The sequence below is a fragment of the Cyanistes caeruleus genome, chromosome 4, assembly GCF_971803275.1.
Source record: "Cyanistes caeruleus chromosome 4, bCyaCae1.hap1.1, whole genome shotgun sequence".
NCBI lineage: Eukaryota > Metazoa > Chordata > Aves > Passeriformes > Paridae > Cyanistes > Cyanistes caeruleus.
In genome coordinates, this window is record NC_141704.1 from 77,415,469 (window position 1) to 77,441,019 (window position 25,551).

Below are 25,551 nucleotides of genomic sequence, written 5' to 3' on the forward strand. Positions count from 1 at the left end.
GTAATGTTGAAAAACTAACAGTAATGAAACGGTATTTGTAGTAGTAAACTAATATTTTACTTTGCTGTACACTTGATATCTTTGAAATAACCTCAAGTTTTTCCTACTGGAAGCAGTTCTCTCTGTTATCCAGATTTCAAAATATTTGTTCAAAACTGTATCACTAATCAAACAGTTCTGTAGCATTTCTAACTGTGAGAAGCCATAGGGATTTGAAACTACTTCTACATTTACAACACAAAGAAGTATAGGATGTACGCTGTCAGTGCTTTTTTGCTTCAGTATCCTGGAAACTGCACCTTCCCTCCATGCCCATGAATGGATCTGAATTACCTTTATTGTTCCCAAGGTTAAATGTTAAATATATCCTGCCTGCTTTTCTTGAAAACGACAAGATACAAAAATACAAAATATGTGTGCTGCTAGAATAAGTTCATGCAATCCTGCTCAGCAATTAGTTCCCATAACTAAAGCTCTGTCTTGCAAGCTTTTTAAACATGGAGCCAACAAATACTAAATTTACAACTAGAATTTGTCAGCTGTTTCTTCTCTCAAAACTTACCTGTTTCAATGAATGTAGTTGGCAACTGTGTTAATTGTTGATACAAAAGGGAAAACCGGTAACAATCAATCATATTACCAAGGGTTCTGAGTAGAGATATTCTTACGTAATCTCCCTGAAATTAACTGAACTTTGCCCAGATACAAACTTCTGGCCACCGAGTTCTCCTTGCTGAATCATAATTTAAGTATCAAGGTCAAAACCATTATTTGGAACCAATTTTGTACTACCAAGAATATTTATTAACAGTGTATGATAAACACATTATCATACACTTGGTTCTCTGACAACATGACAAACAAAAATGCAAGATGCAAATATACACATAATTTAAAAGTTACTGAAACAAAAATATTGTAAAGTAAGATGTATTCATTCATGACTTTACCTCAACTTTGCATTTAGAACTAGGCTTTAATTTTTCTAAACTAATGATCATTTTCTAACTAAAAATGAAGAACATAGAGGTTTGTATATTCAATTATACCTAACTTTATTTGGCAATGCTTGTGTAACTCACAGCATTATGCTGACCAGCAGCAGCCTGGATGCTCAGACCGAAGTTTATTCAACCTTTGCTTTAAGAAATAAACACTGAACAGAAAAAAACCTTACAGTGAGAGTTCTTAAGAATCTTCTCTGCAATCAACAAAAATATACATGTTATGACACAAAACAAGGGATTCCTATGAACTGTATCAATCATGTTCTCTGATATCCAACTTTATTTTAGCGGGTTTCAGTGCATTACTGGCAGAATCTTGAGGTGCTGCACTTAACTCTCAGTGTGAAAACACTGTTTAAATCCTCTCAGTGCCTAGGAAAATAAATGCTTAAGATGATACTCAGCAATCCTCATTCAGATTTCTGGAGCACCTGCTCTTTTCAGCTTTGGAAACTGAGATTCCTACAGAAATAATCCATCACAACACAAGGTTGGAGCTGCCCAGCTTCACAGCTCTCAGAACCATTTGTGGTACAAAAAGTGGGAAATGTCTTCTCTTTGCATGTACACCTCTGGACAGAGGCTGCTTCTGCTGCCATCAGGCAACAGCAGTAAGGGCACTTGAATTGAGGGAGAATCTTTGGAAATGGATTGTAAGGCCAGGCTATAACATCTGACATAAATTCAGAGTGCATGGAAGATGTGAGACCACAAGTACATTCTGTGAAAGTTCTCTCTTTTTGGTTAAATGGATAAGGATCTTGGGAGTAATTCCTCTTTCCCCCTCCAGTCATGAGCCAGAGATTGTTTTGATAAGCAGTGTGTTTCTCCTTATAGATGAAAAGTCTAAGTAGCAATGCAAGTGGTTCTCTGACCATGCAGAAAATCACCTGCTCAATGAGACTGGATCACAGGCAGCTGGTTATAAACTTTGACTAAACAGACACTCAAATTCTTGTACTTCACAGAAAACACCTGCAAAGAAGAAATGCCCTTTTTTCTAGACAAAAAGTGCCAATTTTTCCAAACTGTAACTTTTTACACCTTTTGGTTCCATGTGGCAAAAACTGCTTCTACTTATCACCAGTGACATTCCTATGCAAGAAAATGTGAAGTCATGATGACAGGTCGAGAGATAGAAACAGGTGAAGTGACTGAGGATGAATACAGAAAGTGCTGTGAAATAAAAGTAAGATTGATAAAGACAAGAATGACATTGAAAAGGAATGTAGCCAGAGTGAAAACTGAAATGGAATGAAATGTTGAAAGAAAACAGGGATCCTTAAAGTGAACATGAAAGATAGAAATAGTGACGGGTCCCAAATTCTATGCAAACATTTAGCTTTCCTCCACAAAAATTTATAGTTTAAGTTATTGAAGTTATTAAAAGACTTAACAATTTTCTTACCTAACATCTACAAGAACTGGTTACCATTATGGCAAACACATACTGTTGTGAAGCTGCTCAACACTATGTCTTCCTAAAACAACATTTAACCCTTAATTCTAAGAATCTGTTCAATATCCCCACTAGCAAAACTATTAACTACAGAAATGTATGGATCGTTTTCATTCTTATTAGAATTAAGAAGTGTTTTCCAGCCATTTTCTTCAGCGTTAACAGGACCAGGCCCAATATCTTTAAAAGAATCCAATCATTTCTTACTGCATAAGAGTCATGCATAAACAACTGTTTGTAAAGAAGACTGGGACCTCTGCTTAAGATATTTGACTATTTTTTGTTCCAGAAAGAGGCCAAAAAATAACAATTATTATGTCTATATATAAATACCGTACATTCACAGTTTACATGAACTTACCTTTGCATATTAAAACACAAAATAATTGTCTACAATTAAAATCAAACACCATGACATTGCAATAATAAGTTGATACAAAACACTAAATGCAGTGCAATGTGTAGCATTCATATCCTTCTGACAAATATTTTCACAAGCAGCCTTTCTTGACACATGAGCCACACAATTTCACATGGGGATGCTGTCGTAGCATTTACAAGTTTAGTAAAGCTAAGGATTTACATAAACAATTAGAGGAGTTAGGGAAGCAGGATGGCATGTGTCCAGCACACTCCATGAGAGTGCCTGTTGGTTTTTTTGCTAAGGCAAAAGCTTAAGAACTAAGGGTTTGCGAAGCAGATTCAGCAGACAGGAGCCAGAAACGGTGGGTATTTTGGCGCATGCTTGGATCAGGTGACAGTACAGACTGAAAACTATGGCAGCTCACTGAAATGGTTACAGAAAGTAATGGCCCTGGATTCTAGGTGGAAGCAAAAAGGCAAGCATACAGAGCACTCAGTCACAAGCTTTTCTAGCAAATGTACCGAGTAGTTTGGACCAAGGTTTCTCTACAACTTTAAGCAGAAAAGTTTGCAGGAGATTCCACTGCTAATTATGCCTCCTTTGTGGGAAATCAAAGGCTGAATATTAAACTTACTTTATTAATGTTTCCAAATTGGCAGGATATTTATAGCCAACTGGAAGCAAAGCACACTATTTCTATAGCTGAGAACTTGTGCCAACTCAAACCTCCTCCAACTGAAACTTTCCAAACTGATTTTATTCAGCAGTTTTATAAGACACAAGCAGCACTTCTGTACCTGGAATGTTCTTCGAGTTAGCTCTATCCACCACAAAGTCACCCAGCTCCTCTAAAATACATGGTTGAGCTGTACTATCCATGGGAAAATATCCTGCATAAATCTTTCACCTGGACACTATCACCTTCTGATTCTTAAGAAGCAACACCTTTCCAAAGTTATTTGCTGGAGGGTCACTTGTACAGGTTCATTCAAGATTTAGCCAGAAGCTGCATTTTGCTAGTCCCTATAGATTTTTTAAAACTGAAGACAGATCAAGAAGAATGGCCTCTTGATGACACAAGAGCTGCTGTAGCCGTAAAGCTGAATCCTTAGACATCCTGAGGAAGCAATTCCAAAGCAGGAATTGTCTGATTCATTTCAACCAATTTTACATGTAAATATTTACACGTATAACACAATACTCTGACAGGAGGACAATCATCTGAGGAAAATTTTCATGATGTATAAATGACTCATTGTTCTGTTTCAAAAATGGCAATGGAGGCCAATAATATTCTTTCAGATTCAATCTTTGAACCTTTCATTAGGCCAAGCCATTATCCACACATTCAATATTCCCTTATTTTTGTATCTTCTTAATGAAAAACCGGTAACAGCTTATACAGAAAGAAGTGGGGTATTTTTCTGTAGGTTTGGCTGGTTGCATTTTTTTAACAGACATCTTTAAGTTTATAAGAACCTTCCCTGGACCTTGAAGTTTTATTTAATCCTTTCTGGTTATCCCATAAACATTGACATTATCAATTTCCTAAAATATTTAACAACTAAATAACTGTAGAGAAACACAAATCCTCTGGTCTGTAAAGATTAACACAAAATTTGGGTAGCAAATAACTAAACCTATAGCAAACTAACCTAAAACTTTCAAAAAAGTTTCCAAGTCACTCCATCCTTGTTTAAAAATACTACTCCCTATATTCATCTTTAAGACTAAAAAATATACGAATGAAAACTTTATTACAGAAAGTGAAGGACGAAGATTGTAAGGATATATCAAAGGAAAACTAGGATACACTAAACTAGCAGGAAACAGTGCAACCACACCCAAAGAGAACAAGCACACTTACTCTTACAAAGTTAAACTCCAAATAAAATATCCAGCCTGCAAAAATATTATTGATTACCAGTGCTTTTATGCCAGATGAAGTCAGAGAGCAGCACACATCTCACATCTTAAGCCCAAACTGCTGAACAAGTAAAACAAGACTTGAAAGTTGAAGGAATTCTTCAATTACTAAGAAGACAATTTTAAGAACACTTCAGATTAAAACTGCTTTTACAGGATAAGATATTGTCTGGCTGATTAAACACAAACACTTTCATGTGCAGGGCAGTTTCTACTGTGTGAATCAGGCCAAATCACTACATGATCATCAAGACTCCAAGAGAAACCATATAGAAAAGTCCACACATCATTCCTTTCACTGTCAACTCACTGTTTGAGGAGTGTTAGCTTTAATCCCAAAATATACTCCAAGACAGAGGAGCAGAAGGGTTGTTCCCCTTATGGCTTAATACAGCCACAACAGTGGCTACAACCTTTTCTTTTAATTGTATATTAAAGTCTGATAGGAAGTCTACAAGCTGAAAAAAGTGTTGTCTAAAAAAAAGAAATATCTTGCAATAATATCAAAGCAGCAGTAATAATTTAGTGTAGAGATAAAAGAATCCAGCATGTGATACAACTAAAACAAAGTGAAGAATATAATGTCAACATATAAGGCATTTGAAGAAAAAAAATAAAAATATATTAAAAATTAAACAACACTTTAAAATATTTAAAAATGAATGTTTAAATTTGTAATACTTAGATATAATACTTAGAATTATAAAAGCTCAAAAATACTGCCCAGAAGTTAGAAAACATTAAATATAGGAAATAAATTTGCCCCTGGAAAATTAGTTCCATGCATAAATATGTGCCTTTGTTTCAAACACTAATTCATCTTAGAATGGTGACTCAGCTGGTAATAAAGAAACTACTTATTCTGTGTCTCTGTTGCTTTGTCACCTTAGTACAATAAATACAACCTATTTTAAAAAAATGAGCAATTTTCAAAGAAAAGCCTCAAATGACTACAACAAAGTGGCTGTTACCCAAGGCTGGGGACACTACACTGTAACAAGACAGGGCTTTCTAAAGCACATTTCATCTATTTTATTGCTGCAGGAAAGGGATGACATTATTTGGTATGAAATGGCAGTGTCTCTCGGTTTCCTATTCCTTGATTACACTCCTCAGGAATGCAGAAGTTCAGCAACCAGTATTTCTATACACTCACAAATGTTTATTTTAAGACAAACTAGGCAGAGAAGCCTCTTTTAACTTCTGGATCCAAGGAGACTTAAAAAGAAAAATTCTTGTGTCTCATATTGACATCTATCAGTTATTCCAATAATGCTGTTACAGTCAGTTAGAACTTGTGTTCTCTGTCTGTGTATTTTCCTACAAAACTTCTATAGACATTTTATAAGGCCATGTTTAGCTGTAATTATGTAGCAGTTAGGAAGGTGTTGATTCAACCAGAATCGTTCTGGTTTTCTTCTAACAATGATAAATTTTGAGCCAGGCAAATAGTTCTACAACTGTATGTTTGCAACCACAGAAGCAAGTATCAGAAGGCTAAAAAAACTCAAAGCAATCCATGAAGGAAATTTTATGAAGAAAGTAGTTTTAGTCAAGCCCCATATTTTGAAATTAGGATGAGTTATGTGCAAAAATTTTTTCAAGACCAAGGTTCTTTCTCTTGTGTACTATGAATTCAAAAATGAAATGTAGTTGTGCAATAAGCAATGGCTGTTTTGGAGCACTTGTGCAAGGAAAAGTTGATATTGGCTTTGACACCATTAGCCAGAACTTAGGGAGAGGTTTTCAAACAGTATGAACAGATTACATAGCATTATTTAGGTAGGCAAAAAGTTCTAAACAAAGATTTTAAATGCCAAGTTTATTTATGAATCTCTGACAGAACATGTGAATAATATTCTGTGCTCAGTGACAGCAAACACCCTTTTTTCAGTTACATAAATATCTACTTAGAACTAACTCTCTCTCTCAAAAAAAAAAAAACCAGAAAGACAAATAAAAAAAAAAAAGTAAGCACAGTCCCAAATAATTTTTTTTCATTAACATAAGGGTGTATCTGCTTCCAGAAATAATATTCAAACACCATTTACATTAACCATAGAAATGACTTAGGAACATTCACTCCTTTGGAAAGGCTGCAGAAAACTGGAGTAAATTATTACTGGAGAACATCACACCCCTCACTCTTCTCAGAAAAAGCTTCTGACAACTGCCTTAACCTCCCATTTTCATTCAACACACACTGATGGACAACAAGTCAACCTGTAAATCCTCCAAGAAAAGGCAAGAGGTCAACCTTAAAATGTTTGGGGTTTTTTTACTACCTGTTTTGAAGGATAACCACATCAGACACCAACAGGAACATTCTGACATTTCCTACTGTGTTCCTACAAATGGGACACACACCCCATAAGGCAGCTTGAAATGAAATTTGCACTTTCTCTGTTTGTATTTCTGTGGAAGAAAAACATTCAGTTACAGAAACAAAACAGCCAAGTTTTCCTCTTGCATTTCCTCATATCCAAAACTAACACTGGAGAATTTCACACTCCAACAGCAAGACTGGATATTGCACAAGGAGCTCAAGAGATGTTTATGAAGTTTTTAACAATCTTATTTTTCCATATTTCTGACTACTGGAGCTGAAGATGCACTGCTGGAGTAGCTTCCTGAACGAGGAGTTTAAAATTCAATTATATGAGAAACAGTATTTTGGTGTTATGAAACAGCCATATGGAAAAGCAGTCTCTGTTGTACAAGTTCTTGCACTGCCTATCTTTCTGCTCTGTGCTTAACCTCAGTGCCAAACTTTTAACAAAGATCCAGTCTTCTGGATTGAAGATTCCTTGCATGATTTTACATTTACAGTTCATTCTTTCTCAGAGAGTGCACCAGACGGTATCTTCCACTATATTATGGGCCTCTTTACTATGAATTTTTGCTCAACGCCCTACTTTTATTTTGCAAACTCATCTTCATATCCACCTTTTTGTATTTTACAAACATTTAATCAATTCTTCATCAAACAATATGCAATTCCCAGATATTCAAGCAGCATCTTTTCCATTCATGAAATAGTCAGTTTTTACTCCCATCTTTGATTTTCAAGCACCTTCAAATCTTTGATGTTTCCCTACCACTGGATGCTCCTGTTTTACCTTACACATAACTGAATTGCTAAGAAAAAAAAAAGAAAATAAATATCTCTCTGCACTACATAGGTTACTAAGCAAGCTGAAATGAAGACTGAACATTTTTCAAAAGGAAAATAATTTCAGCCTACTTATGGTTGTGATTACATTCTCTGTCCAGCAGCACATCTAGCACTGCAAAGCCCCCACACTTCAGGAATATGAAGGTAACCCTGCTCAGTCCCAAACCAGTAGGATTAACCAGCTCTTCCTACAGACCTACTGACACACCAAGGCTACAGAAACACAGCCAGTTCCCAGAGAGGTATTAACTTTACAATTACTGTGTGGTTTAGACCTCTCTATTCCAACCAATATTTTAGGTAACAAGCACCTCTGGGTAAAATGTTTTATATACATATATATGCACATTCATTTTCCTGTAATCTCTAAAAAATTTAGGCAACAGTTTTGGATATTCTGTCAAGAACTGAATTCCTGACTGCCACTTAGCTTCCTAATCTTACATTGTGAATCACTTTCTAGCCTAGTTCAAGGCATTTTTAGTGTCTGTACATAAACTCATTTACTCCGTTATTCTAATAAAATTCTTTCAATAAAAACATCCTACTAAACAATCTGGAAGAAGTAACAATGAATTCCAACTTTTCAAGGTTGTACACAATATACAAAAATTTCTACACATTTTTAACACCTTGGATCAGACTATGCCATACCAGTCACAGACCTGAGAATTTTCTAATATTCTTTTTTAGTGGAAGTTAATTTTAAAAGATTATCATTTTAGAACAAGCAAAGAAAACGAACAAAATCAGAAAAGTTCATAATCATAATATTAAAGGATGCTTATTTTAACAAGGAACAATAAAAATGAGTTTCAGGCTCTCCCTACTTTTGAACAATCTGAAAAATGAAAAATGTCTGATTTTTAATGACTGTACATTTAAACTGACTCTTAGAGCATCATACAGATGCTTGCATGGCAACAGGGAATTATCAAGAAGGAAGGCTTCTGGGGGAAACAAGCCTTCAGAGGTCAGCTTTGTACCTTTTTATTGCACCAGCTTTAAAAATATCGAAGTTTGACATGGTCTACTGGCTTGGGTGTTACATGTAGAGAAGTTATGCCTGCCTCTCTTCCATGTTAAGCATGTTATCTTTCCAGAGAGAAAATGTGAGAGAGAGAGGTCTTTATTTTATCTAGACTGCACCAACTCATCTACTCCTACAGCTGTAAAAGAAAGTTAGTTTGATTACTAAAACTGCATACAAAATAAGAATATTGGAGCTTTTTTTCAAGCTAGGTAATTATGTGATTAAGAAGTTCGAATAATTGTTTTAAGTCCTGAAACTGGCTGCTTTTTACAATACAAGATTTATGAACCAACAAATCCTGGGCTACATACTATCCTTTCTCTTTAAACAGATAGTTCTCTATTTTTCTTAGACAATTTTTATATCTATTAGTATCTATAATACATCTGTTATTTTAGAGTTACTATTAAGAACAAACACATTCATCCATTTCCTGAAATTAACAGGAGGAAAGCCTTTGTTGAATAAAGTGCAAGCCCATGCAAAACAAAACTAACAGTCCCCAAAAAATCAAACCAATAGGCCAAAAAAACACCCCAACAAATACCTTACATAAAAAAACCCCAAATCAAACAAAAAAAAAAAAAAATCACACCTAACATGATCCCAACTGTGTAAGGAAGAATCCATTCTCTTCCCCTAAATTACTTCCTTCATGGATGCTGAGCTGAAAGTGACTACTAAATAAATGTCTGAACATTCAGCTTTCCAGATTGGTATTAAATTATTCTTAGCAATACTATTTTATACTAAAACAATGGGTTTTATTTTTAAAGAAAGTCTTTAACAACATGAAAGCATGACATTTAGGCATTTGATGATTAAATAGATTTAAATTTGAAGCATTAACCTAAATATCCTAGAGCATTTCTAATAACTTCACTGAGCTGCCATAATTTCTGTCAGCATATGTAGTACTGAATGACTAATAAAATACCTGAATTGAAACTATTCCAGTCTAGCAGTTTGTATGATCTTGTGTTACCCATTATTCCGACAAAGGCTGAGTTCAAAACAGCAAATTAGTAGATCAGTTATAGAAGCAGAATAGTGAAAAAAAACTACCAACAAGAACACAATTGACAACACCACTCCACAGGAACTGGAAAGACACAGACAGCAGAGTTAATAAGAGGCTGGAATAGAAAGGGAAAAAGGAGCATGCTATAGCAATCTAGCACTAGGTGACCAAAGTGGACAGTATATGGCAATTTTGTCTTATTGGCAAGTTCTTAATCCACCTTCAAATGTTCTCTCCTCTTCCATGTTTTCCTGATTTATTAATTTACCAGTTTATTTGCTTTCTTTAATATTTTACAGACTTATTTGACTCAAATGCTTCACAATCATAACTATATCAGAATTTTTTTCTACTTCTCCACCTTCCCTCCCACAGCCATGTGCCTTGTTCCCCCTTTTGTCCCCACTATTTTGCAATACGAGTTCCAAGGATCATGCATTTTACATTCACTTGTCAGGAGCAATCTGCAAGTCTCACAGAAACACTGCAGCTGTGAAAACATGTATCTCTATCTTGCCTTATGTCTTATATTGCTTCCAGTCAGCTGGTAAAAATGGAGTAAATAATGCAAGAAATGAGTTTTTAAAACTTCAGAGAAAAATTGTTTTTTTTTCTATTCTGTCTTACATTATCACACAGTAAATTTTGCATATAAGAAAGCTGTATCAAAAATCTGTTGAAAATACAGAATCCTAAAATAACTTTGTAGCAAAGATTCACATATTAATTATACTTTGGCATTTCTTTCAATATTCTCTTCATTGTGTAAATACATCTTAGAATAGGAAGACAGAAGATTAACACTGTGTACTAACATACTTGAAAAAAATCGCTTAAAGTAGGAAGATCTAATTCAAATTAAGTCTTAGATTTAATTTTATGTTCCTAGTTTACTGAATCTTTAGATCAGCAACAATTTGATCTACCTGCCTGGAGAATTGCTTGCCTTGGGCCATAGGAAGAAAATGAACAGATAAGTTTTTTGTACTTGTTTTTAAGGATGTATTTGCATAAATTTCCTTTTATTACTCCTGACTAGTGCATGCAAAACCACTACAGGTGCTATTTTTACTCTCCTCTGCATTTTTAAGAGAACTGTCAACTCCAACTTTTTGCAAAGCATTCCTCATCTGGTCTCAGTGACTAAACCAACCAAATCTTCAGAGTCACTCAGTTCTAACATTAGAACTAGGACATGCAAAATACACATGTTCTCATACAGGGGTTCCAAGGAAAATATATAAAAGTCTTGAAGTATTGTTCAGTAAAGTTTTTAAGAACAGAAACAAAGCTGTAAAGTTAAAAACCATGCTGTGAGCTAAACTGTAGCCATTAGTCCTTAAGGATTTCAAGGAGCTGAAAATGGGAAAACATTTAGAGTTAAGACCAAGCATTTAATCTCATTTTTGTTTGAATGGAATACTTGCATCAAGTTTTAATCACAAAAAGTGGTAAAAAAAATTAATTAACCCTTCAATAATTCAAAGGTAGTTTTCAGTGTAAAAGTTACTGATTCAAAATATTTTTTATTACTACTTTAATTAGGTGAAATGTTTCTCACTAAAAACATAACCTTTGCATAACTTATTTTTCAAGCTTAAATGATTATCTGAAATTCATTGCTTTTGACATACATTGTTAGACTAGATCTGCATCTATTCAAGCACTGATATGTTATAAAAGTTAGATGACAGGCTTTGTGCAAAGAAGTCATTCCATGATGACATACCAGGATTGTGGATGCGATCCAGGAGCTTCACTGAGCGAGCACTGACAACACCCCCAACATGGACTAGAAAGCCTGGTGGGAAGGTCGTCAAGGTAAAAAATGGGAATTCCTGTTATGATTAAAAACAAACATTAAATGACTGCTTACCAACCATTGCTGAGTGCCTGTTAACATGCAATGAATTGATCACCTCCCTGAAATACAAGCAAAGCAGTTACACTGGGCCAGACGTGTCCTTCAGGCTCACTGAGCACTTCAGAACCACGTGTCCTCATGGACCCATTGTATCAGAAAAGCAGAGGTTTTACACAGTGAAAGAATACTTTTCCCCCACAGAGTTTTTTTCTCAGCACAACAGTGATAAATAATCAAATCTTTCCATATTTAGAGGTTAACAAAACCCCTACTGATCCACTTTTACCATGGCTGCTAAATACCGGAATTATTCTTTCATTAGCTGATTAAAAAACAAATGTTTTTCTCCATTTTTAGGTGTTCTTGTTACAACAGACTGCAGTTTGATTCTGAAGCACAGGGTGAAACAAACTGTAGTCTTGTAAGAATAAGGAGTGACTTAATGAAGGAAAACATACCGAAAAAATATCAAAGGACTGCTCTGCTCGTAAGCTCTATATAAAATATGACAAGTAAACATCCATCTTTTAAAATAAAGCATAGGTCTTGAAACACAACTGTAAGTTCTTTAACTAAGGTAATTCATTTCCAGTTTGTAAGTAAAATTAAGAGTTAAGTTTCAGTAACTACTCCAGCTTTTAATTCATAAAAAAGGCAAAGTAAGTAATAATGGCAATTTTTCAAGACACATATGATGAAATAAAAGTAATATTCAAAGAAGTTGAGCCCAAAACCAGATTTTAGTTTCTCCAGAGATGTTCTGCAGTATGTCTAATATATACATAATAACACACTTATGGGGGAAAGGCAATAATTCATGTTCAGCAATTCTAAATGCAGAAAGCAAAAAAAAAAGAGAAATCATGCAATCATGTTTTGTATAATTGTAACTGATTAAATGGAACAAATAAACACCATATTTTTATATGAGAGAAAGTACAGGATAGATTCCTTTCTCACATACTTGGAAACAGCACAATTCAACTGAGCTTCTACCTGAACAGCACACATGCTGCAGATTCAGTGAGGATCAGGTTCTTCCAGCAATACATGGCATGAAAAGTCATCTTAAACTAAAGCCCAATGTAGGTTTAAAAATTAATACTTCAGGATTCTTACAACCCTTGTTATAGGAACTCCTAAATCTTTTAAAATGTCCTACAAACTTCAAGTTTTCTAGATTTTCATTTGGCTTTTACTTTCAAAATTAAGAGTCAAACTTTGAAATCAGCAACCATAGTATCAATAACCAGAAGAAAAACAATCCCAAAACCCAAATCCTCCAGTTTTGCCTTAATGCAATTAAAAAGTAGGAAGATTTCACCCCAGGATTCTGCAAACCTGTTTGACTGATGGGTCTTCAGGAGCAGCAGTGGATTCTAGAGAGGTACACAGTAAAGATTCCCCCAGAAGGTCCTAACAGATTGCAAAGTGCTTTGCAAGTTATCAGAACAGTCAAAATACTCACTTTCCCAGGATTGCAGACATCAATAAAGAAGTTTTCTGAATGTGCCACCTATATGAAATTCCATTAAGCCTATACTACATTCACATTTTATATATATACACACACTCACATTTACACTGTGCTGAAGCAGTATAGAGTGAACAAAGTAAATAATACTCTGGGCTCTAAAGCTTAAGCAAATCCAATGTTTTTTAATCTAGATGGAAATTCAGAAGTTTTTCTATTTTCTGTTCCTTTCCATAAGGCTGTGTACTACCAGTAATTTTAACATGTTCAGACTTCCAGTTTGCCTGATTCCCTACACCAGAAACAAAACCTCAAATAAGAATATCTTATAATAAATATAATAATGTATGATTATATATAACATAATTATATATTATATATGATTATAATATATATAATACATCAATACTGCCAAACCTGTATTATGATACATTATAAAATAAGGTGTTCTGTCAGTTAACTAGAGCCACAGACAAATCTGCATAACAGACTCACTGAACCATTCTGACACAATTCTATTAACAATCTGTCATTCATTCTGACACTGATGGAACTCCATCACTTTATATGAGGACTATTTTTTCTTTTTGTTATCTAATTTAGAGTTTTTTTAAATTTTATTATTACTCAAATACAACTTCCAGCCCTCAATTACACGTTGTCAACTGTAATAGTTCAAAATTATAAATCTACAGTTATTTCAGGGAAAACCAGATGCAGTTCCCATATTATAAATCACCTCTATTATTAATCCCCTCTATTACTGTAATTTGCAAAGGACTCCTTTACATCAAGTTGGTACAACCACAAAATATTTCAGTACATGACAAACCAGGATGATTTCCAAGCTACAAGTGAAGATGGTTAATCATTTTACCTCTACCAATTCACTATTCCACTTCACAGTCATTGATTGCATAGACCATGAAAGAACTGTCCCTTTAATACAACTGCACTGAGATTTTATAGTTGGTGTTTGGGGGAATCTGATAAGGTTACAGTCAAATCCACAAATAATATAATGTTTAAAAATGTGTATACACATACATGTACTGCTAGTAGTCTTTTTTAAGTGCATTTCATTCAAAGACACAAAATAATGAAGAAGGACATGGAACAAGGCTACACACATCCCATTCCTGTAAGTGCCAGCTGAAGCAGTTCTCTGATTCCTTTCCAGCCTCTCTCATTCCCATCATTGAACCACTCCCTCAGGTAATGCTCAGGTGTGCTCACAGAGCATTTGGGGCTAAACCAGAGCAAGAAACTGGTCCACATTAAGATATTGCTCATTTCCTGGTTAATTATTTTTATTCTAAGCATATTTACTGTGATATGTCATGAGGTAGCCAAACAACCTTACAGCTTTTCTTGATCTGAACTGAGAGGATGGGTGGATAAGAAGTCACTGGAAAGAAAAGATGCTTAAGTGAGGATTTCAGCAAAACAAATCTCCCAGAGAACTGCACTCTAACACAACAGATTTCCTGCAATGCCCTTCAGGGCAACAGATCCCCATTTTGAAAAGGCAGCAGCAAAGAGCTCTTGACCACTTGCAGAATGCAAAAACAGGAAGAAAACAGAATTTGTCCTAGTGGAAGTGAGAGACTTGAAATACCATTGAGAGCAGCTTTTGGCCATTTCTACAAAAACACAGGCTAATTTTTTAGGAGTAAGATACCTCAAATTTTCCTACTGATAGAAATACAGCACGTATTTTTTTAGTTAAAAATATACAGAAAGCTGTGCTACAGTTACTCCTGCTATCTACATATGTCCGGGGAATTGCTAACAGTTATTAATGTACAATGTAACACGTAGATGAGTTTTCCACAGCTATACTTCCTACAGATTTATTTTCAGGGAAGAAATTAAGGAATATTCCCTTCTAACAAATTCTGCTCAATTTGTAGTTAGGGATATTTAAGTTATACACCAAAACCGTATTTAGTTAAAAAAAGCTGTTGAGACATGCAACTAAATGAAATTATTCTAAGGTACCTTAGCATTACCATGTACCTGAATAATCTAAGATGCAAAAGAACTATTTGAGCAACCTGCTCTCGTGAAATGTGTCCCTGCCTATGGCAGGGTGGTTGGAATAAGATGATCATTAAGGTTCCTTAAACTCAGAGTATTCTGGGATTTTAAGATATAGCTAATACATGTGAAACTGTATTATATATAGTGAATTTATTCTTGGTTTTCCCAAATACTTGCTATCCTAAGTAATCCAGATGAGTGCACTGTTTATGTGTGTAATATTAAAACAGACAAAATAACTTACAGATGTTATTCATTCCAGTTAACTCAACTTAAAGGTAACACCAGAACAAAAATACATCCAATATTAAATTTTTAGAAGACAGAAAGAACATATTTTTTATAGATTAACTGTCCACATGCTTTGCTGCTACATCATAATCGTCATCAATATCAGACTCAACATGTCTCCATCCAATTTTACAGAATTTTTTTTCTACTAGACAATACACAGACCGTATCAAAATAATGTGCAAATAATTCAAGCTCTAAAAATACATTAAGAACTCTTAATTTACATTTTTATTGTCTTTAAAAAGCTTCCTAAGGAAATAAAAAGATCAGCCATGGAATGTCTGAAATGCTAGCAAAATCAAAGCTAAACAGAAAAAAGGCTTGTTTTAAAGCATTCCTTCAGCCAAATTAAAAAATTAAAAGCAAAAAGCCATGGTTTTGTATTCATACCTAAACTAAAATTTTAACTGAAATATATCAACATGCAAAATACACCCATCTAAAAAATGCTCTTAAAACAACAAATAAAAAAATTTCTGCATGAACAAAATTACAAAGGAATTTGCAAAGGAATTTACAAAGGAATTTGCAAAGCCTCACCAAAAATATATATATATATTTCAGATAATGCTTTTGAAATCCCCAATACAAGAAGAAAGGGCTAGAAAGAGTCACACAGTGTTTTTCAACATACCCGCCTTCTACAGAACCTACGGGGCGATCCTCCCTTAGCCATGGATAACACAAGAAATGAAAAGAGAATCATCCACTTACTCAAAATAGCAGATGGGCACTTATATTTCACAGATGCAAGTGAATTTGTTCCTGTGACTAAAATAGATGCTCTTATGTGACTAGTTTAGGTAGTCAGAAATTGCAATTAAATTTATTTCTGGGTAGGAATATACTCACATTTCTTCCTTCAAGACACCTCATTATCAACATTTTGATCAAAACAGTATATAATTTATAAAAAAGATTTGCAATCTTATTTATTTGCAACTCATTCCAAGTGTAAACAATTAATTAAAAATACTATTTTCATCATATAGTCTATTCAGTATAATGAAAGATGGTATTTTTAGTCCTATAGAGGAGAAGTTTAAATTTATAAATGTCTTTTACTGCTTGGCAAGCAGTTCAGGTTCAAATTCCCAATTAAATGCTACCCTCTACTCCATGAAATGGGGTACAAGGTATGAATTCAATTCCCAAAAACTGAAACTTCCCAATTCCAAATGGTATTTTAGATAAAAGCTTTTAAAGCTTTTGTTTAAAGCTTTGCCAATGTTTCTGAATGTGGCTTCTGTAAAAACTTTATCATCATGTGTTTACTCAAATATTAAACTTAACATGCATCAGTACCTTACAGAGACCACACAACAGTAATTTCTCCTACAACGTCTTAATACCATCAGAATTACTTTAGTTCTGTGCACAGTTAATTGCTCCACTTTTCCTAATGCTTTAGTAATATATTAATATTTAAATAGTTTGTGTATAAAAGGACTATGAAACAGTCAACACTTGTAGTAAGTTCAGACCTAAAATTACACATTTTCAAACAGAAAGTAACAGCAAACATTTAACTTACTACAAGATAAATTCTCACTTCAGTAGACCAGAAATGGAAGTATAAAATGCCTTACCCTTTGTTCCAGAGCTGACTGAGTCTGTTGTCTTAAAAGAGTTTTAAATGGCCCCCCTTCTTTTCCAGCACTCCCACTGCCCATTCCTGAAGAGTATCAGTACAAATGACATCCAAAGAAACATATATTATAATTTGTAATCAAAGGGTGATTTCAAAATAGATAAAAATTAGTCATTGAAAACAACCAAATTTTCCCCATAATTTTAACTTTTAAGATTAAAGAAAAAAAAAAAGCATTGAAATTTTGATTTGAGGGTTGTTCTAGGTTTTTCTCTTCACATAGTGAATTCACTAGCTGTGATTTCATAGTATTTGGACAAACCCCCCAGTCTAAGATTTTTTCCTGCTGTCAATCTGAATTAAAATCAACTTTAAAATATAAAAATGTAAAGATACAGCTTTAAAATTCTTTCCTATGATATATAACTTTTATTTTCCTGTTATGACTTTTTGCCTATGATTTAAATATAGATCTACTTTTCACAAAGTTTTTACATAACCAGATTATCTGCCCTTACCAGAAAGTCTCTCTGTCAGATGACACTATAGTTGTGTATCTCTCACTAATATTATTACATATTTTTATTTAACAGAAGAAATAAAAATCTGGTTTTCAGAGTTTCAGGTAACTAAACCACCTTCCTAACTACTAGTAGGAGACTTTACACATAATTACAGCAGCAGTTACATAATGCATGATTAGGAACAAGAAGAAAATACAAAGGCAATGCATATCCTTTGATTTGAAATATAAACTCTGAAAAAAATTACAAATTATTTTAAATGACAAAAAATATTAATCTGATTTATTAAAATAAGCTAAGGGCTAGTACTGCTCAACATTTAAAACTACACTAATTTGATTATTGCATTTGCACACACATAAACTGCAGATTAACTGTAAATGAACATGAGATAAACTCCAATTTTGTGTAATGTGATAATTCTCTCTTTCCTTCTTTCGTATTTTTACCTCCAGCCTCACCCCCTAACCACAGAAGATTTTGTGCAAAGAAGTTTATCAGATTCACTAATACCTTTGCTGTTGAATTATTTGCTGTCAAGGACATGTCCCCTTAATAGAGCGTGTTGAGATGCAGTTTATGTGTCTGACAGTAAATGATGGGCTCTGTGGTTAAAAACCACTGAAGTAAACACATACCAAGATTGTGTTTTTCCTAAAGTAAACACAATGCTAGTGAATCAGATTTTCTTGATATGTCATGCCTAAAAGCACATTATCATTGCTATTCCTTACATCTAAAGCCACCAGGGCTAACATGACAAAGAAAAAAAGAAGCCCCCCAAGTAGTAGAGAAAAGCAGGGCATACAGAACAAAAAGGTGTCAGGAGCAAGATGAAGTACAAACACCACAGTGCAAACAGTTAGAAATGAAGCCAAGATTTTCTTTTCCAGAATTTGTAACTAATTCAACATAGTAATTCTTTGCTACTTTCCTTTTTCTTCTGATCAAGCATCTGATAAAGATGAACAAGACTGTAAATATACATCAAAGTGCAGTTATTGGTTTTAACCGTAGACCAGGAGATCTAGAAATGTAAATTCATTCCTAAATTCATTCATTCATTTTCAAGAGTTACTAAGCTACCATTACCATGTAATTAGATATAAAACCACTACAATTTTCAACAAGTATTTTTAGCTGTTCTTGGATAAGGAAACAAAAATATTAGTATCTGTATAGTCCCATTAAACAAGATTAAATTGCTTTTGCTATTTAGCATTGATTCTAAACATCACTTTTATAGTCAGGGACTATACAAGATTAAATACAGACAAACATAGCATAAGTACTACACATGAAACAAACTCAAAAAACTCAAACTAACCAAAAGAGTTTCTACAAAAAAAGCACAATAACATCAACTATTTAATTGAAATTTATGAAAATAATCCATGTCAGTGAAATGAAAAAGTGGGCAGTAAAAATAAAAACCATGGGCTTTGTTTAGAAATTTAAATTAAAAAGCAGAGTTGGTAGCATCTGATAACCATTATTTCAGCAAATTATGAATGAATTCAAGAGCATGTGCAATGTGCATCTGCTCCATGCAAAATGCAGGAAAAGTGAAGAGAATGTGTGGGATTACAAATACAGTAAATTATTTCAGTCCAATTATGAAAGGATATTTTTCAAGGGTAAAGAAGAAATTCTGTAGCATAAATGACATTGTTTCAAATCCTCTAAGAAGTTCTGAAGGTGTTTCAAGCTTCTGGGGCAGAGGTGAGAGATGAAATGAGTAGTCATGTAGCCAGCAGTTTTCAGAGGCTAACTGAGCAAACCAGGGTTACAGAAGCATCTATCTGTGTGTTAATCAAACAACAACATTTCCTTAAAAGGTTGTTTAAAAGGCCATAATAGATAGATCCTACCAGAAGCAGCCAGAAGCAGCTCTTCAGTGAAAGAAACACTTTTCCTCAGAACAACTGGGCTGACATGGCTAGAGTGTAGAGGTTTAATGCTAGACCCCGAGAGGAGGAGACAGGACTTTTTAAGATGTGGGGAATCACAAGAGAGTGTAGGGGAGCTGGGAAACAGGAAAATCCTAGGTCCCTGTGGGGAAGGTGCTGTGGAGGAAAGTAATAGAGACAAAGATGTAGATTCAGAAGATGACTAAAGAAACGGACAAAAGAAATCAAAATGAAGCATTTTTGTTTTCTCTAAATGAATCAACACTTACTGCAAATTATTTCTTGACATACAAAGAAATGGAATGACAATACAGCTCTACAACATGCATGAGAAGCATGTTTTTGAAAATCATGACTTGATTAACGTAATTTTGGAATTAATTTTTTAGAGACATGGTAATTTAACATTTTATATGTCAAACAAAATTTGATAGCAAATAATATGGAGTAAAACCCAAACAACAGAATCTTTGCACACACTTCATCTGATTACTTTCATTGTCTCAGTAGAAAAGGTTATTTTCCAAACAGGTCATAGATCTGTTTTATGATTTTCTAGAGTAACAAATCTTGTAGAATTTTAAGTTCCCACCAAGAAAAGGAGTTCCCACCTTCTCCATTTCCTCCAAACATATGCTATGGCAAATCAGAATGTATTATATGATTAAAAAACATCATGCTTTTTGTCAGCCTGATTCTGTTCATTTGCAGTGGCACAAAATATATCCCTACTCCCAGAATCCTAACTTCAAACCCAGACTCAGCAAATGTATTTATAGATCAGAAGGCATAACACAAGCACAATTGTATTTCACAGAAGACATCAAGGTAATATTCTCCAGATTTAAAGCTATTGAAAATTAGATGCTTAAGCAGATCCAAATTTCAGCCTCTCCAGTGTTTTGTTACTAATTCTGGGAAATTTTAGTATCTGCACTGTTTCTCCAGGTTAATCTCCACCTCAGACATATCAGCACACTAACTACCTGGCTGACAAATAGAGAATAATATAACATACTGCAGAAGTAGCAGAAAATACTTTTTTTTTTTCACATCAGCCAATCTGAGTAATAGGCATCTCCAATTTGATAATGTTTGATGTGTCACATAAGAAGTCTGCATTTCTTTAACTACTGAGATCACTAACTTACACACTGAGATATCTGAACTTGGTAACAGCCTTGGGAAATGAAAATAGAGGTCTAAACATACACAGTAATTGTTCAGAACAACATAATGAATTCTTAAATCTAACTTAGCAAATCCTCTTTGGACAAGTTTCAGGAGCAGAGTTAAAAGCTGCCAAAAAGACAATGCTAATAAGCAAAACTATGCCCACAGTTTGCTTTAATAGTAGAAAGATAGCTAAAAAATATCTTTACATACTTGAAAAATTCCTACAAATAAGAGGCACCAATTACATCATCTGTTTCAATTCTGAAGCAACTGACTGAAGACAACAGGGTTTATCCACCTACCTAATACTGCCAGGAAATACATTAGGCTGCTGCTTTAAAACCTTAACACATATAAGTTGCCACATGCCTAAATTCACAACACTTACACCTATAAAGATGGCCATCTATGTTACATTTAAACCCTTTACATGAAATGATCTCTACCATGGAAAATCTGATCAAAAGAAACAGGTTTTCAAATATTAAGTACACCAAACACATGAATTTGGAATGCTCCTAAATAATATTTGTAGGCCCTTTAAATGAGTGACCACCATAGGTTACCCACAGGACAAACATCCTTTAAAAAGGACAAAAAAATAAAGTGTGCTTTTTTTTTGTTTGTTTGTTTGTTTTAATAATGGGACAGAGAAGACAGGACTAAGAAAGCCAGCTTCCTAATTGGGAATATTTTTAACATATTAAAATATAAAATATATATAAAAATATTATTGTCATCTAGGGAATAAACTGCATGAAATATTTAATACAACTCCATTTGAATGCAATATTCAATTAAACTGCTAGGAAAAATTCTTGAAAGGGATGCTATTAAGTAAAGCTGAATCAACTACTTTAATACGCTTAAAAATTGTTTAACTAGATGGAGCCAAGAATGTTTTGAGCTTCAAATGCCACAATTTAAAACATCACGTAAAAACTAACCAAACTTTGATAAACAATTCTACAAAATACTTTGCCCTGTGGTAGCAAAATTCACAGCATTAGTCATATAATGAAAAATTAACATACAATAATTCTTTGAGTTGTGCTGACATTATTACTGACATGATTCTAACCACAGATTAAAAAATAAGGAGGGAGGAAAAAACAAGTTGATGAACAAGCAATGGAGAAAGAAAAATGCTTTTTGAAGATGGCTGGATTACTTCTAATGTAATTTAAGTTACTTTGAAAGTGTATACAGTGTATGTAAAGCTATTTCCATATATCAAGAGAATAAAAAGACAGGGGTTGCCATATTTCTAGTCTTGAATTTGCAAAAGGGAATTCAAAATTAGATAAATGTATGCAGTAAACTTAGGGCACAACACAGTAGGCTTGAAGGCTACATAGTTTTAGTAACACCATCTTTAATATATTGTGGTGAGAAATACACTCCTATGATCTGTGATATGAAATGGAGGAAATAAGAAAAAGGCAGTTACTTAGGACTCCCTTAATGCTCTGAGATGTTTTATTTTGATTTGAATACAGTTGCAGTACAAAAGTAATTTTCATGTTATCCAGAACAGTGGAAATACAGGCAGGTTTGAAATTTTGAAGAAACCCTTTTGAGCTTGAGGTGTGCTGTGTGAGGTCTCCAATTTTCACATCATTTTGATAACTTAAATGCCAAAATGCAAAAAGGGATTGAATGAAAATACAAAAAGAGAAACACAACTTAAACAAAAAGTGGGTGGAAGTGCCTTACCAGTTTTGGGTGTCAAACTCAAATCTGTGTCAGAAGAAGAGGACTGTCGACTGTAGGACTTGGAAGGTGAAAAGGAATAGGTTTGGTTTTTCAGAGGGGTGGAGGGTCCTGATGAATATGTATTGGGATTGGGATCTTCATTGAAAGGAATCCTGCCAGAAGAAGGTGGAAACATATTCAGTAATCCTGTGCCAAAGGACCTGGCTGACAGCAGCATGATCCAAACACCAGGATGGGACTGGGGCAGGGCCAGCAGCTATTCCTTAGGTGCGAGGCTGGGAATGAGGCCAGAGGCAAAGAAATGCTGTTTTACCCTCTCAGCATCCTACAGAGAGATGCTCGTCATCTACAATGAAACAATTAAGCCAAATGAAAGGCATGAGATGTCACAAAAAAATTATATATATATATATAGATATATATATGCAAAATAAAAAAAAATTGAAAAGTTTATGGCTTAAAAATCTGGTCAAATACACAATGCTTTGAGTTAGTTTAATAAAGAAAAAATGATTTCAAATTATAGTTGTGTTTATACATATTTATACACTTATGTATACACACATATGCATTTTAAGGTAAAAAAAAAAAAGATATGTTTCCTTATCCTATAGCATCAGCAGCATGCCACAGCTAAAAACAGAGCAAAGAGGAGAATCTTTATGGGAACAACTCTATTGACAAACAGTTTACTTATGCACAGCTTGACTTACCTGCTCTCTAAAACCATCTCTTCCACAAATGGCACAGACCCTTCCTAGAACCATTTTAAAACCTACTGTATCTGAATTATGTTTGAAAGCAATTATGAGCTCAAATCAATGTTTCTCAGTTATATCACCTTATTTTTTTTTACTTAATTTCACAGGAAGCAAGAGTATGTTAAAGTGAAGAGCGTGGCTTTGTGGAAGAGACTCCGCGGCATCTCCAAGGAACTATTCTGTGTTTGTTTGAGCTGCTGCACCCCGGGTGCTTCTTCCCTGACAATAGAAGGTGTGTCCATGAGGAAATGAGGGAAGAAAGATGGGTGGCACCTGCCTACACTGCCTGCCTGCCTGCTATTTGGGACCACTGTGCCTGTGGGCTGCCTCTCCCCAACTTTGGAGTGTGAGCAGTCTCGTACCAGTGTAGATGAGAGTGGGAACAGACACAGAGAAGTTCTGAGTAAGTCGTGAGCCAGTAGCAGTGTGAATTGGGCTGTTGTGAGTCGAGCGGCATCCATGGCTTGGCGGATGAACCAGCGGAGACCTGAGAGAGTTTGCAGCCAAGGCGGAAGAAAAGAAAACAATATATACAAACAGGTTGCAAAGTTATGTTATCAATGATTTTAGGGAAGTTTAGCTAGAGGAGATCTCTTACTCTAAGCAGACTCTAAGAATTTCAATTCCTAGCATGCAAGAGTCCAGATGAAATAAAAGGAGGGAAAGGAACAGCTTAAGCACTTGCTTGTGACTGCGTAATTGATTCTTGGCAAAAGGCCGTCAAGTTAGTAAAGTCAAGAATAAGAAGAATCAAATTAGTTGATTTTGTTGCCTTAGAGACACATCCTCATTTTTTTAACTGAGACAATATCCATCACCAAGTTGAACACGGATAATTTGGGAGGTGGAATTTCCACATTTTGCTTCAGGGTGAAAGCCACGGGTTTATTTAGGGGTGCTTTTTATGTTGATATTTACCAGGTCTACCTTTTTTGTTTGCAAATACCATGCTGTTTGTTCTATGCTGCACTGTATCCAGAAATTCTTTTAAAGGCAATTTTTTAAAATCCAGAGAAGTCAAACAAGCTATGCCATGAAATAGGCACAAGTAATTTTTAAAAGTCAGTTCATATTTTGCAAAATTCTGCAGAGCAATTGATGCCCACACAACAAAATTGCCTCATCTCTATTGCAGTGAAACAACAATTCCAAGTTAATGAAAATGGCTACTTCAATTAACACATCTAGAAATACAGGATATGTAATACACTTCTTGGTGCAGTTTTTTCCTTCCTGGATTTCTCTACCAAACAACAAATAACTAATTTATCCACACAAAAGAGTAGCAACAGTTGGAAGAAGACTAAAAGTATATCTCTATTAATTTGTATGCATATAAAAATATTGCATTAAAACTGTTTGGTGCTGCAGTACATATGACAAAAATCACAAAATTCTGCTTCTCAATCTAAAAAGATTTCTTTGCAAGTTCACTGTCTACCTGTTTTGCCATGGTCCTACTTGTTTTACCACAGTAAAAAGCAAAGCACACAATAAAAGATGAGACCTCTTTGGGGTCATTGTCTAAATCATTGACAGAACCATCATAATTCAGAGTTAATCTTCTCTTATATGCTCATAAAAATTTAAATGTGAACCAAAGCTATCTGATCAAAGCACAAAAGGACCTCCTGCACAGGAGGTCCTCACAAAAATGTTCATTGCACAAACACAGCATCAAAGCAGAACTAATTATAGTTGAACTGGTGGATCACAAACCAAGGGTATGTAGTACTAGTGCTACATAAATACAAGGAAAGTCAGCTTAAGTAAGAATTACCACTCCAGCTTCTACTGAAATAACAAGTCATCCAACCTAAAACATTTCAGAATTGTGGAATATAAAACTGGGTTGCAGACAAAACTACAAAAGAAAAACAAATTCTGGGGAAAAAAAGAAATCACACCAGTTATGGAAAACTGAATGAGTATGAAAAGAATAGAGGTGAAACTTGTTTCCCTACAAGCTACTAATTCATACTTACTCCTTCATTTCTTTGGATGGGGAGTTACATGCAGGTAAAAATGCTGATGTGTTACTTAATTTATCCAACGTGCAGGCTGTTCCTATGGCTCTCACTACAAGTCCAGACTCTCCCTCCAAATCAAAACACTGCAAATAACCAACAACAGCATTTCCTCTCATTTCAAGCACCTTCAAGCCAATCTTCCTTTGCAATTCACCTACAAAACAAAAGGGAAAGAGCTCATAG

General features: G+C 34.5%; 1 protein-coding gene across 47 annotated transcripts in view; it reads right to left on the reverse strand.

Annotated features, from left to right (window-relative positions):
* The window catches only part of C2CD5 (C2 calcium dependent domain containing 5), a 61,746-nt gene that overhangs the window by 21,671 nt on the left and 14,524 nt on the right, over nucleotides 1–25,551 (reverse strand). For 13 of the 47 annotated variants that reach the window (XM_086885421.1, XM_086885413.1, XM_086885416.1 and 10 more), the window contains exons 6-9: nucleotides 25,324–25,522; nucleotides 22,578–22,729; nucleotides 17,250–17,335; nucleotides 11,715–11,823 (exon numbers count right to left, since the gene is read on the reverse strand). In XM_086885421.1, coding sequence (XP_086741547.1) covers nucleotides 11,715–11,823; nucleotides 17,250–17,335; nucleotides 22,578–22,729; nucleotides 25,324–25,522 — 546 coding nt within the window. Of the gene's footprint in view, nucleotides 1–9,901; nucleotides 9,968–11,714; nucleotides 11,824–16,294; nucleotides 16,328–17,249; nucleotides 17,336–19,646; nucleotides 19,842–22,577; nucleotides 22,730–23,700; nucleotides 23,826–25,323; nucleotides 25,523–25,551 lie in introns of all 47 variants that reach the window. The other 34 variants (XM_086885398.1, XM_023919048.2, XM_023919046.2 and 31 more) reach the window with 12 other exon arrangements.